This window comes from Centruroides sculpturatus, unplaced genomic scaffold (assembly GCF_000671375.1).
Source record: "Centruroides sculpturatus isolate CEXI.00-Female unplaced genomic scaffold, Cexi_2.0 scaffold1571, whole genome shotgun sequence".
Taxonomy (NCBI): Eukaryota; Metazoa; Arthropoda; class Arachnida; order Scorpiones; family Buthidae; genus Centruroides; species Centruroides sculpturatus.
The window spans coordinates 41,126-60,811 of NW_019385700.1; the positions used below are offsets into that span (position 1 = coordinate 41,126).

At 27.5% G+C, this 19,686-nt stretch overlaps 1 protein-coding gene across 1 annotated transcript in view; it reads left to right on the forward strand.

The window, feature by feature from the left end:
- The window catches only part of LOC111641335 (glucose-6-phosphate 1-dehydrogenase-like), a 41,859-nt gene that overhangs the window by 15,976 nt on the left and 6,197 nt on the right, over positions 1-19,686 (forward strand). Inside the window, exons 3-9 of the mRNA XM_023387471.1 lie at positions 10,639-10,747; positions 10,824-11,038; positions 11,977-12,135; positions 14,378-14,503; positions 17,934-18,027; positions 18,123-18,339; positions 18,526-18,731. Of these exons, the coding sequence (XP_023243239.1) occupies positions 10,639-10,747; positions 10,824-11,038; positions 11,977-12,135; positions 14,378-14,503; positions 17,934-18,027; positions 18,123-18,339; positions 18,526-18,731 (1,126 nt within the window). The remainder of the gene's footprint in view (positions 1-10,638; positions 10,748-10,823; positions 11,039-11,976; positions 12,136-14,377; positions 14,504-17,933; positions 18,028-18,122; positions 18,340-18,525; positions 18,732-19,686) is intronic.

The following is a 19,686-nucleotide window of genomic DNA, read 5'->3' on the forward strand; positions in this document are numbered from 1 at the left end:
TTATTGTGCATTGCCATGGCATTCCCTACTAAAACGCAGATAAAAACAAAAAATCGCATCTAAAATAGCGCAGTAGAAGCCGTTTTTCCGGTTAAGACTTAATGCTCCCCCTCACCCCCCCGCGTTGGAATTTCGAAAAATCCTTTCTTAGTGTGCGTTTCCATGACGTACCCTAACTGTGTACCAAATTTCACCTCTTTAGGTTAAGCGGTTTGCTCTGGGCGATGATGAATCAGTGAATGAATGAGTGAGTCAGTCAGGACAAGCAATTTTATATATTTAGATATGGTTTAGAATGAAAATGGCGGGAAAAATATGACTAATCTGCCTAGTGGTCAAAAAAACAAATTTACTTTCCGAACAACCTAATAGATAATATATAAACAACCAAGCCTGAATATTCTATAATAGTCCATTCATTAAATGCTAGATTATTCAGGCTATATTTTAGCTAACTATTAATAAATAATACAAAATAATTTTTCCTGGAGGTAAGTGATTAGACCACCATCTTGTCTACTAATCTAATACTAATATTAATCCAAAAACTATTGTAATTATTAAATTTAATAATTAATTATAGTAGTAATAGGAAATGTGCAATTTAACTAAAATTAATATCCACTCTAAAATCCATTTAATATAGTATTAGTAATATAATAATATTTTTTTTGATTTTGATGAAACTGTGTTGTTGATTTTATCTTGCTTCTTTATTCTTTACAGACACACTAAGGTGACATTATTCAACACTTGGCAGATTATTCACCACTTTATTCAGTTGGAACACTATTTACAAGTCGCGTTTCGGGCATTAGCTTTTTTTTAAAAGCTTTTTTAAAATGTTTTATCTACGGGATATTTTACTCGTGTATTTATGTATAATTTTCTCATGTTTTATTTTAATGTTTAGTTGGCTGAAGAGGGGCTAATGCCCGAAACGCGACTTGTAAATAGCGTCCCAACTGAATAAAGTAATGAATAATCTGCCAAGTATTGAATAATGTCATCTTAGTGTGTCTGTAAAGAAGCAAGAATAATAATATTTCTTTATTCTAGCAGTTTCTTTAGTTAATTTAAACTTTTGTATTTAATTAAACCAATTTCTTTTAATTCTTTTTACAATCTCAACTTTTATTTATAATAAATAAAATTTTCATTTTCTCTTATTCACTTTTCTGTTTTTTTTATTTAATTATTTTTACTTAAGTGATTTATGCTTTTAACAGTTTAACATCTTCAGTTCAAGAGATTGTCATAGTAAAATTACAATCACTGTTTTTTTAAAATTGATATTGACATTATATTAATATTTCTTAATTGATGTATATTGAAATAGGATATTAACTTTTAAATGTGTTTTTAAATCTTATTTTGATCATGATTCATATACCTTAGAAATGCAACATCATGATGAGTTGCAAATTTCTTTATGACTTATCAATTACCCATTCAATTGTAACTCACCAATTAACCATTTATCTGCAATTTGTCTTAAAAACTTTTAAAAAATTAGGCTTCAATAAGTTAAAACATGCAGTCTCATACAAATGTGAATTTTACTCATAATTAACAAGAAATTCTTGTGAACACTTCATTATCATCTCTGTTTTTCCTACCTACTAAAGTTAGATTTTTGTGTTTGATATTATCCAAGCTTAAAGCTGGATAACTAAAACAAAGCTTATCAAAGATTTTCAAAGCTAAGAAAATTATTTGAAATGCAACATGAGAATTATCATCAGTTTTATAAGAAACCTATCAAGAATGTTTACAGAAGTAGTGAAATCACTATTGCATGTAATACTAAGGACTGTTATGAAAGAGATCCATCTAAATAGAAAATAAACTTGATTATTTCCAAATGTTAATTCAAACTTTGGATTTTTTGATTGTAACTTGAATATACTTAAAATGTTAATATATTTTGAATTAAATTGCACTGTTTAAAAAATAAAGTAGTTCCTATTCAAATGTTTTGTATGATTTTTTTTTTATTCTCTTTCCTTGTAACAATTTAAAGATGCAATCACTATATAATAAGGATGTTTTCTGTAATAAAAATGGATATTTAGAATACATTTGTGTTACTTTTGACATATTTTTCTACAGCAGATTGAATACAATAAAAATTTAAATCTAATCAATTATGCTTGATAATTCCATCAATTATGGTTATTATCTTCTCAAAAGTGGAAAAATAAAAATTCGGACAAAAGTTATAATTTAGTTTTTTTAGTTCTTAATTGTAATTCTTATATAGTAGAGTGGAAAAGTGTAATAGTTTTATAATTTTAAATACTGTAATTTATTTATTAAAAATACAGTAAAATCTGCAAAAGTCAGAACTTTGATGGGACTATTTTGTTTTTCTGTGTCTCTCAGATTTTCTATCATTGTCGTAATGTAGTCTTACTATTTTTCTATTGCTTTATATTGCCTATACAAATGTTTCTTAATGCTTTTATGGGATTGGGTGAAAAAGTAAATTTTTTTATGATTTACATATATTTATTACTAGCAGATGAGCCTGGCATTGCTCAGGCAAAAAATAATAGCAAATATTAAGAATATTAGGTTATTTCATACTTCTGACCCTCTAACACATTTTAAAAATTCTTTAAATTGTGTACAATAGAGGAATAAAGGAGAAACCAGATATTCCAAGACCAGATATAGAAACCTTGCGGACAGGAGGCCTCGATTAACTATAAATGAACTGATGCAAACCAGAAGTCGCATTATTTCAATAGAAAAAAATTATATTCTATTTATTTCCAGGAATTAATGAAGCAATACGAGATTATTGGTTTGGAAGAAACCTGGATTACGGAACTAACTGCTAAAGAGATGGAATTCTTGCAACCCACATTTAACTATTTAACAGCCCCAGCTACAAAAAAAACTGGGAGTTGGAAGACCGAAGGGTGGAATATTGTTATTGGTGAAGAAACATCTGGGAGAATGGATTTATTTTTATTCTAGTGTTAATTTAATATTTGCCATAATTAAAGTGGATGGTTTTAAAACAAATTGGAGTCCCAATAACTATATTGCAATTATGGTCCACTATTCTCCTCCATATGAATCCCATCAGTCACCACTCCAAGTAATTGTAAAGATTTATTCAGATTGGTCGCATCTTACAACATCATGGATTATCCTCGGGGACTTTAATGAAAGAATTCGCAATGAAGTTGATTCTAATTATACAGGGTTTAATCCTACGGTTTATAATTTAAGGAACAGCAATGATAATGAAATTAACAAAAAAGGAAAGTTACAGTGGTGTACCGTATTGGGAGAGGCAGGGCAGTCCACCCTGGGCGACACTTTTTAGGGGGTGGCAAAATTTCACAATAAATAATAATAATATCTTGTAAAAATTTGAAACATCCTAATCTATACTTACATTGCACCTACGATAGTGCTATCATCCGGGCAGTCCGGGAATCGGCTCGCTGTCCGGGTGAACTAGTAATGTTTTCATCTGAGGAAATCCTGCGAGACCTGTTTTTTTTTTTTTTTTTTTTTTTTGTATGATTCATTTGCGTTCATATACACCATTAATATCCAATAGAACTATTAAACAAGTCGCTGCACTACCACTGAATTTTTCATTGCTTGTTGAATTTTGGTCTTTTAAATTGAAATACCTAAATAAGGGGGACCGAAATTTTCCTCTGCCCAGGCGGCTGACATCTATGGTACGCTACTGGAAAGTTATTGATAAATTGGGTGAAAAAGAATGACTTATTTATTTTCAATGGACGCATAAAAGAAGACTATCCTGGTAGACACACATTTATTTCGGCAGCAGGTACGTCAGTCATAGATATAATTGGTCAAATATAGACTCATTACAAATGTGTTGAATTGAGAGTACTCGATAACGATTTATCAGATCATTTTCCAGTCACCTTAATGATAAAAACAAATGTATTGAATTCTAAAAACAAAATAAGTAAGGAAATTTTGACACAAACAAAGAAATATAAATACAATACTAATAAGTTTGAGGCTGAAATAGGTGATAGAATGGCCCTTATTCAAGAAGTGAGGCCCGATCAAATTTATACCACATAGTTCCATAATATATTCATTACAAATATTAATCTATGTGGTATAAATTTGATTGACTGTTTCATTTTAATTGACTGTTGAATTATTTGTGGACTTAGATTAATATTTGTAATGAATATATTATGGAACTAAGTCCACAAATAATTCAACAGTCAATTAAAATGAAAAATAAGTTCAAACAGGAATGGTTCGACTAGAATTGTTATAGAGCCAAGAAACTTAAAGAATATTATTTAACTTTATTTCATAAAATTAGATCGAAAGAGTGATTAACTGAATATATCTGTGCAAAGAGAACATACAATAACCTTATAAAGGCCAAGAAAAGAAGTTACTACAATATATTGAACAGAAAATTATTATCAGAAAAAAACAATAATAAATATTTTTGGTCAGTGATAAAAAAATACCATCCGAGAAAGGAGATGGAAAATCAGGATCCTGTTGGTTTTGAAAATTGGTATAGGTTTTTTAAGAAGCATGAGTCGAGTGCTTTAACAATTCCTGAAGATAAAAATTTAACTTCTAAACGAGACAAAGAGAAGGTGTTGAACCAGCCAATAGTAGCATGTGAAATAGTTAAGATTATTACAAAATTAAGAGACTCGACAGCAGTGGGGCTGGATTTAATATCAGTTAGTTTTTTAAAATGTTTACCTATAAATGTGATAGAAGCTTTAGCGTCGAGTTTTAATTACATTTATAACCTTGTTCTTTTACCCGAATTTTGGCATTCTTCTTATTTTCGTATGATATTTAAAAAGGGTAAAGATACTGATCCAAAGAATTACCGACATATCGCCATATTATCAATGTTGAGAAAAATATTCACATCAGTTCTTGTGAATAGGTTTGAAAAATGGACTAAGGTAAATGATTTAATTTCAAATTCACAATTTGCTTTCGTAAAGAAGAGTGGGACGGAAGTGGCTATATTTATATTGCTTTTGACCATACAAATTCACCTTGCTAAAAAAAAGACGAAAGGTATATGTGGCCTTTTTAGATCTAGAAAAAGCATTTGACTCTATTTCCATAGATTAATTATGTGCGAAACTGGAAGACCATGGAGCAGACTTAACATTTACAAGGGTAATAGGGTCTTTGCTTGGTCAGTACTCTATTACAATTAAAAGTGGTCTAAATACTTACCCCTCGACATATGCAGCGGTTTACTACAAGGTGATCTATTATCACCCTATTTATTCAACTTTATGATCCATGACTTAAATAATCAATTTATGAAGGAGGAGGATGGGATTATTATTATGGACAATTTGATAGTTCATTCGATACAATATGCCAATGATGTGGTATTGATTTCACCGACTAAAATAGGTCTCCAAAGAAAATTAAATTTAACTCAGAAATACTTTTCGAAGATGGTAGATCAACCGAATAAGACCCATATTGTTGTGTTTCAAAAAGGAGGTAAGATGTCGAGGCAAGATCATAACTTTTATCTGTTGAGCGAAAAGTTGAAAGTAACTGAGGAAATATTATATTTGGGGTTCTTATTACATCAACGTTGTCTTTTGGAAAACATGTTTAGTGGATGAAGACCAAAGCATATAGAATAATTAATAATTTAATTAGTTTGCTAGTAAAAATGAAAACCAATTCTATTCAAATGCAGTTTTGACTTTTTTCAGCATTGATTTTCAACTCTATTTGCTATGCTCTCCCATTATGGGGTCTGGACTGGTTATCCTACTTTGAAAAAATTTAATTGCTATTTATAAGAAAAATTTACAGATTAGATAAAGCAGTGCCGGGATATGTGATTCGCCATGATACGAACAGATTGTTATTAGAACTCTACTTGGTAATTAGGACCATGAAACTTCTTAAGAGACTGTTAACTAGTGAGAACATACAGGTTAATACAATGCTATTTTAAAGAACTTGGCAAAGAACAAAAAGAACTATCAAAACAATTGGTATAACAAACTTAGGATAAAATTGGCAAGTTAGGTTTGTCTCATTTACTATTTAACAGTACAGAAACAGACTGGAATTACGGAATTTCTTTATTGGTGGAGAATATGTATAATAATACAATTGATCGTGAGATGAAAAATTTACAGGAGCCAAAATTTCACCCATGGTATATAGTTAATTTAAATTTCTCTCCAGCAAATAATTATATTCATTATAAAATACCATTTGGAATGAAAAAATTTTATATGCAGATCAGAGTAAACAGTTTTTATATTATAGTTGAAGGGAATTATTTGGATATCAGGAATAAACAATGTAGGCTGTGTAATGACCAAATTTCTGTATATCATATAATTAGTTTGTGCAAGGGTTGTTCCAAACTTAGAGAACAGACTGGTATTTCCACCTTGTCAGCCATCAAATCAATGCAAGAATGCTACCAAAAAATATTTCAGATGGGTCCAATTATGATTACCAGAATATATCAGTTCATTTATTAAATATATTAAAATGGTTGAGTGCCTTAATGAATGATTTATAAATTTACTTTTGTTGTTGTTCTTACTTTTATCCAATTACTTTTATCCAAACTTTTTTGACCGAGCGCTACACTTTCCCTCTGTTATGTATAACAGCCGGAAAAGTAAAAATTATCGAATACATATTTATATATTACTTAGAGGAGTCTTTTAGCTTTGGGATAAAAAGTTTCTACGTTCTATCTTTATTAGAACTCTATTTATTGAATGTTTTATTCTGAGGTCACGTGATGACATCAGAATTTCTGGGTCTCTTTTGGTAACAAGTCCTCCCTTGGTCGGAGTCGGAGTCGGATAGTAAGGAAAAGTCTGAGTCAGAGTTGGAGTCAGTAGATTTTTACATGACTCCACAGCCCTGGAAATAATGCGACTTCCCTTGAAAGGAGTTAGTTAGGTGACTGGCGAGACTCTATTGTTAAAAGAAAAATATGATATACAGGGGCAAGCCACTACAATACTAATTTGATGTGGAGAGTATATATTTTAAATTAAATAAATTAAAAATATGATTAAAAATTGCAGCCTGGCAATGATGATGTCACAATAAATATTTGCTTGTTAGAATTAGTTTGGTTTATTTCGTTATGGCAATGTGACACATGAGCAATCTGCCAAGGGATGAATCCCAGGAAGACTTTTATGGGAAGCTAGATTTTAGTGTTATCATTTTCCATTTTATGCAGGCAAGTGCTATGTGCTGTTGCGGTAATAATATAGCATGTCTATTTTGCACTATATCATTGTCTCAGTAATTAAGTGAATATAATTTTTAAAAATGTATGTTATATTTTTTTTTTGTAAGAATTATATTTAGTTTATTATTTTGTTAAGTTTTTTGCCAATAGATGATGCTATGTGCAAATCAGCAAATCATATATAGATAGAAATTAATTGATTTATAGAAATCAAATCAATAATTTGGGGTGGTGTGTATGACATCATCTAAGTTTGAAGTATGTGAATGTTACTGCTGAGTTTTGTAGCAATTGATCAAACAGCCTAGGAATGTATAGCAAACAAAGATCCATCCTCATTTATGTGTATAGATTTGTTAGAGATGTCTGCATACATTGTAAGATTTTACATATAAATAAATGAACAAAATTCAATGTTTAATAAAACAATATAATGTCAATGGGCCTAAGACAGAAAACAGTAGTATAATGAGATAAACCCATTTTTAATTTTTGAAGATAAATTGAACCTCCCACTCAGATTTCTAGAACAATTATCACATCTTAGGAAATAAACTTTCAATAATAAACAAACAAATTGCATACATCTTAGTGAGTGTAGTATCAAAGTGTAATTTCCCCCCTCTTTTGTCAATTTCATAAAAATTAAATTCAATTAATTCTATTTTAGTTATTGTTAGTATAGCTTTCCATTTTCTTTTCTTTTTTATACTCTCACTAGTTGTAAGTACCCACTTCGCTGGGATTTTATTTGTTCGTACATTTATATGACCTGCTCATCTAGGCGAATGTTACTCATTATCTCTCTACTCTGCTTTCTTCTTTCATCCCAACTGTGCACTTGTTTCTTTTCCTCTATGTAATCTTTCTCTGATTCTATGTGTTTCCCTATAATTTTCAAATTGCTCTTCTGTCTGATTATTTCTGTTTTGTTGATAATTTTCTTGTAGCAATGTTAGACATACTTCTCTTTCTTCTGTGGTTTCATTTCTCTGCACCATCTTTTGCCTTTGCGATACAATTCAAGACTGTGAAAATTCTTTCTTACGCTTTGGCATTGTTTTTTATATTTTTACTGTTCACACTTTACTATTCACTTTTCACTTTCTACTTTTTTCTGTTATTCGTACACTTTTACTTATGAAAAATCAACTGAAGCATGTGCATCACACTTCACCAAAAGCCATTCCCACTACTCACATGTAACGGTCCTCGACTATTCCAAAACATTTTCGAACCTTCTTGCCCAGTTCATTCTAGAACATTCTGAATAAATAAAGATATTGTAGAACATTTTAACTAAAATATTTTTTTCATATAATAATTCAATAAAAACTGATAAAATAAAATTATTTGTTCTAGACAGTATCTTTCTTCGTGAGGATACATTATTCTATTAGGTACGCATCCACATTCAGATCGGGCTTTCACCATTTTGCAATGCTGAACACACATCTAATAACACGTAATTATATATTTGTTAGAATTACTTAATTAAAAGACAAAATGCGTAAATATATTTATTACCTCCCATGACAATGGTCCAGATTCTTNATTTGATTATTAAAAAAGTGCACTATAATGTATTATTAATTTAAAAAGAAATGAGAGGGGGTAGATTGTAGGCATGAAGAATGAGAGTGAGGACAGAGAATATGTGTGAGAATTCTACGATATTCCAGAAAATTTTAGAACTTTCTAGAAAAAACTGGAACATTCTCATTGAAGTGTCACACATTTTCAAAGTCAACCACTTTCAACCCCCACACCTTATACACTTATAACTTACTCCCACACTTATAGCTATTGCGACTCAACCACCATAGTGCACAATGGGAGACTTGGGGCTACTACACACACAAACACCATTCATGTGCACTGTGTAGTTTTGGCTGCAGAGTGAAATATAGGCACAAACACATCCATTTATATATATATATAGATATAGATATAGATATAGATTATAATTTGATGGAACTTTTAAGCTTATTTTCAATTTTATTATATTGCTGAAATAAGCTTATTTTCTTATTAATTTGACTGTAATGCAAAAATACAGAACATGAGTTCCTGGCATTTGCATTTATACTTCCCAATATTTAGGTTACAATAGCATGATTTCTTTCATCTGTCTATATCTCATGGGTTCAGGCTTTCAGAGAACATTTGTTAGGTTAATGTTTTATGAAAAATTTGAATTTTTCACCTCTGAAAGGTTTTTGTCTTACTCGGATTCTGGCATTTACAGATTTTATTGTACTACAATGTATGCACTAAAATAGTAAAGAAATGTATTAAATATATAATTAAAACATTTTGCAGTTTAAAAGAACCTATTAAACTTTTTTAATTTATAAAACATGCATCATTAAATTGAAAAAATATTGAGTGTCTAACACATCATTAAAAAATAATTAAATATAAAATGAAGTGATGGCAAAAAATATGCTGTTTATGAGACTTTTAATCTAATTTTAGAATTATTAAATCAAACTATTAACCTTTTAATATTATTTTTAAATTTAATAATTTGTTTGTTAAAATTGTCAAGTCTATTTTAAAATAATTTTTCAAATATGAATTTTATGTGCAAACATGGTAGAGAAAAATTAAATTGAGCTTGTAATATAATTTTTATCACATTAATAGTACAAGTATTTACAGAAGACAACCTTTAAAATACCAAGAAGCTTCTCCTGCTTCTACACATTTCTATCATGTTTAATGATTACTTTGAAAAGTGGTAGAAGCCATTTTTGGTGATGCCTTTTAAAGGCTTTGTTACTTCAGCTTCCACATTCAGCTTTCAATGGTCATTGTTGATTATTGAATTTTGATGGAACCATTCTGGCCTACTGTGCCAACATGAAATACTGGAGAGGCAAGAGGTGGTTACCAACCTTCAAGATAAACTATCACTTGAAAACAAAAGTTTTGAGGAGAATAGCAAGGACATGAAAAAATGTTTTTGAAATATTCCCTGGATACTTTTGATATACTGAATCAGCTTCTTTTTAAGTCACTGTTCTTAATGATTAATAACATCATTCTTGGGGAAAAGAGAGATATAATAAAGTACACCTTATACAATGTTGTTCTCTGAAGAATAAAAATCTTGCATTAGTGAAGGCTGGTTTGAATATTTTTCTTTAATTAATATTAAACTATACAACAGTGATATATTTTAGTTTCTCCTGCCCATGTGTAGAGAATCACAGTGGTAGACAATAAAACCATAATCATTTATAAATGTCAGTATAAAATAGTTTTAAAGGTGTAAATTGCAGTAAGACCCTTTTGGAAATGATTTCTTCATATATTTTTCATAATTTTGATTGTTTTTAAATATAAAATTTAAAACTTTTTGATTCATTTTTTAGGGCTTTATTCAGAGATGATTTGCTTCCTAATAATACTAAAGTTATTGGTTATGCAAGATCAGATTTAACAGTAAAAGATCTGAGATCAAAAGTTGAACCCTATCTGCATGTATGTAATTTAAATTTTAATATTTTCTGTAATTATTAATTTCAAATAAATGACATCTTTAAAATTTTATTTATAGATTAAAAACAATGACAATAAATTAGGAAGTTTTTTTGAAGAAAATTATTATGTTAAGGGATCATACAATGATCCAACTGATTTTAAAAATCTTAATGAAGAAATTAAAAAGTTTGAACTTGGGAATGAATCAAATCGTTTGTTTTATTTGGCTCTGCCACCAACTGTATTTGAGTCTGTCACAAGTAATATTCATGACTATTGTATGAGTAAAACGTAAGTGTAAATTTAATGTTTAATAATAATTTTATTGCGTACCAAAATTTTTTCTTTTTTTCATACTTTTTTTTTATACTACACTGAATGAATGAATTGCATTGAATTTTGATTTAAAAAGGTTTTTATATAACAGAAAGATCCAAAATAGAATTACTTATTAAAATTATGTTATCAACTGCAAATAATACAGAAATTATAATTTAAAATATTGTCAGTATTAGAATTTGTGATAAAATTCTTTTAAGTTGAGTTAACACAACAACACAAGTATTAGACTGGATTCTTGAAGTTCAGAATTTTATCATATCAATTGTACAGGCTAATTNATAACAGAATTCTGTGACGTAATATAATTTATAAACTCGTTCGTAACAATATCCATCCGTAAACTAGTTCCTAAAATTAACCTTGAAGTCAATTAAAATTTTTAATGTTTACGCTTTACTTTTAATCCGTTTTTTTCGTCCAGATTAATTATTATTTTTTTTTTTTAAAAAGGTTTTTATATAACAGAAAGATCCAAAATAGAATTACTTATTAAAATTATGTTATCAACTGCAAATAATACAGAAATTATAATTTAAAATATTGTCAGTATTAGAATTTGTGATAAAATTCTTTTAAGTTGAGTTAACACAACAACACAAGTATTAGACTGGATTCTTGAAGTTCAGAATTTTATCATATCAATTGTACAGGCTAATTAGCAAGTAATAGAAATTATTTGCTAAAGAAGCAAATTTTTTCTAGAACTTTTGACTAATTTTAGAAAATTGTTACAGAATGGCTGAGAATAAGAACATGTTATATTTTTTTTATAAATATAGGATGATGTACTATGTCTGTAATACCTAAATAATTTAATAAATATCAATATTATTATTATCATTAAAACATTGAAATTATATAAATAATCTTTTATATATTAAATACAGAGGGTGGACAAGAATTATCTTAGAAAAGCCATTTGGTCGAGATGATAAAAGTTCAGCTGCTCTGTCAAATCATTTAGCATCTTTGTTTAAAGAAGATGAAATATATCGAATAGATCATTATCTTGGAAAAGAAATGGTCCAGAATTTAATGACTTTAAGGTATTTCAATAATTTTTCAAATTCATACTTATCAAATATTTTTGATATGTTATATTTTATTATTTTGTGACAGTTTTAAATGAGATGCAAAGAATGGATCACAACAAGTATTGCTGAGTTTGTAATAAATTTGTAAATTTAAGATTGAATTTTCAGTTCAAATATTAAGTTATTATGCAGCCTATATATTTTGAAATTTTGCAAAATTGTAAATTGTTTAATTATTTTACTTATGTAGTTTTATGATTCTTCCAAAATGTATATTTTCTATTATAGATCTTAAAATTATATGAATTTAAACTTTAAAAAAACTTAAATTCACAGATTTATCAGAATTTCTGATTATATGTAAGCATTAAATAAGTTAATTTTAGATTTTCAAATTAATGATAAATTCATGCATGTTTCAACCAAAGAGAAAATTTTTATTAATTTCAGATGTGTTTATATTCAAATATTGATTCAATTACGGTAATTCTAAACAATAAGCATATTATAAGCTTGTTTAGAATTACCATAACTGGACTTACATTTTATAAAAGCACCTTGCTTAAAGATTTTCAAAATAGTAGTTCACTCAGGATATTTTTATAATTTATTTTTCACTTAATGTTTTGGCTTACACATCTTCATCAGATGAATACAAATTTATCATACAGAAGCAAAAGATATCCTGAATAAATTGAATACAAAAGCTTAAAATTTACAATAATCATTACGGTTATTTAATTAAATGGAATGCATTGGGCTTATTCAATATTAGTTTATCTTAAAAAACATTAAAAATTAGATTGGGAACATTTGTGTTTTTAAATAAAGTACATAATAGATAATTTGGTATTTTTCTTGAATGTTTTCCTTCATTTTACACTGCTCATTGTACTCCAACATTCTATTGAATTCTTTACCAGCACTTCTGTAAAAAGTTTAAGTCCTGATGAAGTAACTGATAAAATGAAAAGTAATTCTTTTTCATTTTATCATATAAAGACTCAAGACTCAATATATTATTAACTTCTAAAAATATAATACATTGAAAGTATTTATGTAGTAACTTATAAGATAAATCAGTGCTAATAACTAAGTCTGATATATCCCATTAAACAATTTTCAATACTGCTGTAAATTAAAAATTTTTATGTATGATATATTCAGGATATCTTTTGCTACAATATGAGAAACTTGTATTCACCTGATGAGGTTGAGCCAAAACATAACATAAAGCAATAAGTTATAAAATAGCTTACTCAAGAGAATTGTAATTTTATTTTTTTGGAGAATCTTTAAGCAAGATACTATTATAGATGGTAGATAGTTTTAATTTTGGTAATTCCAAACAAGCATAAATATTAATAAACATTATTCCTTTCAAGTGAGTACTATGATTTTTGAGATAAAAGTAACAATTATATTTGTATAATTAATTTTTAAGAATTATTATAATTATTTTAAAAGGGTAACTCTGTAATTTCAATATCTATTGATAGTTTTAAATATGTGTAATTTATATAAATATAATATTAAATTTTATCTTAAATTTTAGAATTTTTTTGGAATTATATTTGAAATTATAGTATGAAACATCACAAATAAATTAACAAATGTTAATCCTGTATAATTATAAACTAAATAAATGCTAGTTCTTTAGCAGAGAATACAATATTAATTTCTGCATAACTATAAAGTAGTTATGCAGAAATTAATAATTTGCTTCTGATTTCTGCAGTACCACTGTTCATTCATTTAATTTGTAAAAATTAATTAATTAATTTAGAAACAAACAAAAATAATATTTGCATTGCATATAGTTTCAACTGATAATCTTTGTGAACCATAGTAACAAAAAATATAGATATAAGGGTTTTATGTCAAGCTTCATCAAAAACAAATGAAAGAAAATGGAAAAGTGTAGCTTCAGCTGATAACTAATGTTATAGTTCTCCATTTCTTTTAATTTATTTTTTCAAGAGACTTATCTCTATATTTATTCCTGTAATATGTTATCATTATGTTATTTAAGTCTCTAATTTTTCTGTGGACATATAAGAATTTTTCAAAATTATATTATTTTCAATATGGAGAAGACTTACTACACTGAGTTTCAGTGATGGGATGGTTGATTTTGTCTTTATAGGAATCTGTTTGTACTCAAGCAAAAAAATCTAGCATTTGTTTGTCTTGAATTACTGAGAATTAAGATGAATTAATAAAGAAAATTTTCATTTTATTTTATTTTTTTCAGATTTGCTAATCAAATATTTTCTCCAACTTGGAATAGAGAAAATATTGCATCAATTACAGTTTCTTTTAAAGAACCATTTGGTACACAGGGTAGAGGTGGTTATTTTGATAATTTTGGTATTATAAGGTGTGTATTTTGAGTTTTTATATAAACTGATAATTTAAAATAAAATTTTACTGAATCGAAAGCTCTGTTCTGCTTTTTTTTTTCTTTTCTTTCTTTTTTTTTTAAAAATGATTTCCTGATTATTAATTATGCAGTTATCAAAAAGTTAATTCTTATTCTTTAAATTTAGTGTCAAAATTATAGTTTTCGTGTCGCGCATCGATTGCTTTTAAACATGAAAGCTTAGAATATTTATGATCTGTAAAGTATCTGGATTTTATCAAACTTATCTCTTATTATTTTTTTTTAATGTCGCACACAATTTTTACCATTTATTTAATCACTTTATATCTTTGCTTTTTATAAATTTCAACTTTCTAATTTTAATATTTCATTTCTGATAAAAAAAAAAACTACTTGTATGTATATATAAACAGTAAAAACTCCGAATTAATTGTGCTAGGGCCATCCGTTTTTTGCTTAAAATAGTAATTTTTCCTATCCAAACACTTCGTTTATGTACAGTACTGTACGTGTTATATGCAAATAAAATAAAGTGTATAATTATATGCAAATTAAATATTAAATGTGGAAATGTACCAATTGGAATTTCGCTGTATATCATTAACAAGCATTTCATCCTTGTTAATTATTAATAAAATATATNCATTCATTCTGTGCAAAATAATTTATTATTATGTTAAAAAATTATTCAGCAAAATTAATAATATATTCCTTTTCACTTCTGATTATATTCTATTAGGAAAGAATATGATTGTTCATACATAATTAGGATCTTAATGTACTGTATATTGAATCTCCATTGTATATGAGCAGCTGAGATTCAAATGGGTATTGGAAATGGTTAATGTCATTTTAGATTTTTATGTACCATTAGTCAATTGAAAATTATCAGATGATAATCATTTGTCAATTCTGATATAGATTAGAATTGTTTTATAGACTTACATGATTATTTTTGTTTTCATTATATATCAGTAATGTTTCTATGTTTTGAAAATAGGATTAATTTATCATTTCTATCTTTTACAGTATTTCAATAGTCAGTTCATGAGTTCACAATATAGCTTCACAGTAAAGCAATCTTTTGGTGTTGTGTATTAGGAATAAAACACTTGAAATTTCACAATATTTCTTCTTTGATTTCAGAATGTCTTTCTGAGCTGCTTGTATTTTATTAAACGACTCAAATGAATGACTTTTCAATAATCTAAAAACAATAATCCACAAGAAAAGAATAATATTATTTAAATGATTGGTTAACGAACAGTTCGGATAGTGAACAAATAGTGAACTTTCGCGAAAGATTTTTATGATCGGACAACAAACATGTTCAGATAACGAACACTTTACTGAACAAACATAAAAAGAAGTGACAGAAAATAACAAATACTAATTGATTTTTCCCTTGTCTTCAGGTTACAATTCAAAACCTTTCGAAGCACAGGAGATGGCAACATCGACGCTCAACCTGATACTGATTGGATAGTATAATATTCCTCCAAATTTTGAAACTCTCTCTTGTAATTCCAGCTTATTGTTTACCTTTCTGACAAATAATTTTTTATAGTATTTGCAAGACTATCGGATGGGCAATTGTTAAGTTTTATGTCTGGGTTTATTTACGAAAGGTGAAAGTTTAACTTTCTCATCAGATATTCGTTAACGTTTTAATACCAAATTTCAAATTTCATCCAGGCCTTGCACTTAAATAATTTTTTGTGGGCTAGTTGATTTCTGTTCTCTGAATTTTTGTAAGTGTTTTTCTGCACTTTTTATTTAAAAAAGAAAGTGATAATATTATGGAGCCTAAAAAGAGGAGTGTCAAGAACTTGCTCACCTTAGAAACCAAGTAAGAGATAATAGCCAAGGTAGAAAGTGGGCACAAGATGACTGATGTTGCTAGGCAGTATGGCTTAAACAGGTCTACAGTAGGCACAATCTTAGCTATGAAATATATATCAAGAAGTCTCAAGTTGCTAATGGAGTAATGAAAATCAAATCTGAGAAATAAAGAGCATTTCAGAGCTCGTAATGGAACCTGAAACTGATCTGACGACAGAAGAACACCAAGAACTCTCAAATGAAGAATACCAAGAAACTCAGTGAGATGTGTTTTTTTTTTTTTTTTTGAAAAAGAGAAAGACGAAACAGGACCAATGTCAACATCTGCTACTAAAGTTTTTTGAAGAAGTGGGAGGATGTCAGAACAACGATCATTCAAGTGGCATCCAAACCAGAATAAGGTTAATGGGGTTGGGGATCTCTACAATTACAGTACTATTAATTACTTCCAAAAAATCCTGAAGAAAAGAGAAAAGCAATCAACATTGGACAGATTCTTTAACCCCCACAAATGGAAAAAAACATGACTAATAAAAGTGCAAGACTGCATATACATATATTTTTATTATTACAGTACATATAAATAAACGTAGTAAAAAAGTATATATTTTTTATTGTTTGGAGTCTCCGGAACAAATTAATCAAATTCCCATAAAAACCTATGGTAAATAGATAATCGGTTAACAAATAATTTGGATAACAAACAAAGTCTTGGAACAGATTATGTTCGCTTACCGATCACCCACTGTATATTAGTTTTACCTATTTCTTATTGTTTGCTATGAGATGGGTAATGTGAAAGTAAGTTATATTTCTACCAGAAAAGTCCACGTTTGTGATGTTACTGTTAGAATAATAATTGCAGGAGGAATTCTTGATATATATTGTAGTTATGTTCTTAAGAAGCTTGGATTAAAAGAATGTGTATCACAGGTCAATTTTCCATTGAACTAATGTAACATGTTAGAAATATGTTTCAGAGCAAATAAAAATTTGAATTTATGAGAGTTATAGGCATATGAATAAGAAATACTTATTTTATTGTATATTGAACTGCAATACAGTATAATTACAATAAATTTTCAGTTTTAATCTGAATTAATTTAAAATTTAAAAAAATTCTTTGAATAAATTACAGTATCGTGTATAAGTACTGTACAAGAGATTCCAAGTGTTCATTCATTCAGAAATAGTAGAATACTAAACTACTAAATAATAATTGGACAATAGAGTATGAAATTATTAATAAACATTAAGGGCAAGAAAGAGTAAAAAACTTTTACTTTTTCTGCCCTATGGGCACTAACAGATTTTTTCATGGGTTGAGCCAGATCCATAATGAGGTGGAAAGGTAGTGAAGGACATATCTAGGACAGACCTTTCCTGAAAAATTTCTGTGTTTTTTTAAAGTCCAGAAGTTCAAGAATATAATTAATACTTGAATGATATTGACTTTTTATCATAGATTATCTTATTTCTGAATAAATGAAAACTTAGAATTTCTTTCTGTAATCTTAAAATTAAATATTTTTGGATATTAAAAAATGGTTGAATAACAAAATATATTAATTTTAATTTTACTTAGGGATGTTATGCAGAATCACTTGATGCAAATACTTTCATTAGTGGCAATGGAGAAGCCAGTATCTACATCTGCTGAAGATATACGCCATGAAAAAGTTTGTAATACTAGATTAATTTACAAATACATATATTAAATTTTGTGTTTAATATAAATTGATAATTGAAAAAAATACTTCTATCTTATTTTTAGGTGAAAGTATTGAAGTGTATAGCTCCAATTAAACTTGAAGATGTAGTTATAGGACAATATGTTGCAAATCCTGATGGCAAAGGAGAAGCTAAACAGGGCTATTTAGATGATCCTACAGTTCCAAAAAATTCAACTACTCCTACTTATTGTTTAGCAACATGTTACATTAATAATGAACGTTGGGATGGAGTTCCTTTTTTTCTAAGATGTGGGAAAGGTATACAAATTTACTAAAGCATATACAACTTCCCTGAATTCACCAAGTTTGTTAGAGAATTATAATTGATAATTTTAATTTAGTGTATGTATATAATGAAAATTGTTAATTTAGAATTTATATTAATTTGATAATTTAAAATATTTTAATATTAAATTAATTAAATGTTCAAAATTTAAATTTTAGCTCTAAATGAAAGAAAAGCTGAAGTACGTATTCATTATCGTGATGTTCCTGGAGATATCTTTAATAAACAATGTAAAAGAAATGAGCTTGTTATTAGAGTGCAGCCTGGTGAAGCTGTATATGCAAAATTAATGATGAAACGACCTGGAATGTCTTTTGACATGGATGAAACCGAGTTAGATTTAACCTATGGTAGTCGTTATAAAGTGAGTATATATTAAATTTATTTCAATGTTAAAAAAAAATTTTATATTTTTTTAAAATATGGAATTAAACAACTAGAATAATTGCCAGATTTATATGTAACTGCAATTTATGGATTATTTTTTAGTTTTTCATTGCAAGATAATAGTATCTGCTTATCTCTAGTATGAAATTCATTTGCAGTTTTATTAAATAATAGTTTAAAAATGGCCCATAAATTTCAATAATATTTAATAATAATAATAATAAATAAAATCAGTAAAAATAACTTATTAATTTATACAAGAAAATAAAAACGTCAAATAATTTTTTTTCAAAATATTTACAGAAGTTTTTTTATATAAAAGCTTCTATACAAAAAAAAAACTATTTTGTACACAAATCATTCACTGATTTATGTTCATAATTAAACATAAATCATTCAGTCTGATAGATAGATCATTCCAAAAATATAAGATTCTCATTTCTTTTCTATATGCTACTATACAAATAATTTGACAAAATTGGAGAAGTAATCAAATGAAAGAAGCAGTACATCTTGTATAACTCCAGCATTTTTGCTGCATTTAACTGCAATTTTGATCTACTTCTATATGCCTTCTTCAGGCTATTAAATAGTATTATTACAATTAGCTTCTTTCTCTGATATTATTAATTAAATTTTTAATACTACTGTATTATATTTAATGTGTGATAAGCTCTTGAAATATACAATAGTATTAAATTTTTAATTAACTATTATATAGTATTATTTTAGCCAAAATGAACATTACTGCTATCAATTAGACAGTTTTTTTCATTCAAATAATTTTTTATCCAGCTATTTAGTATAATCATATATGATGAATATAGCATCCAATATACTACATTTAAAGTAATTTTTCAAAGTTTGATTTATTTTTTTTTATTAAACTAAATAACAGATTTACTCTACATTTCAAGAACAATTTATTAAAC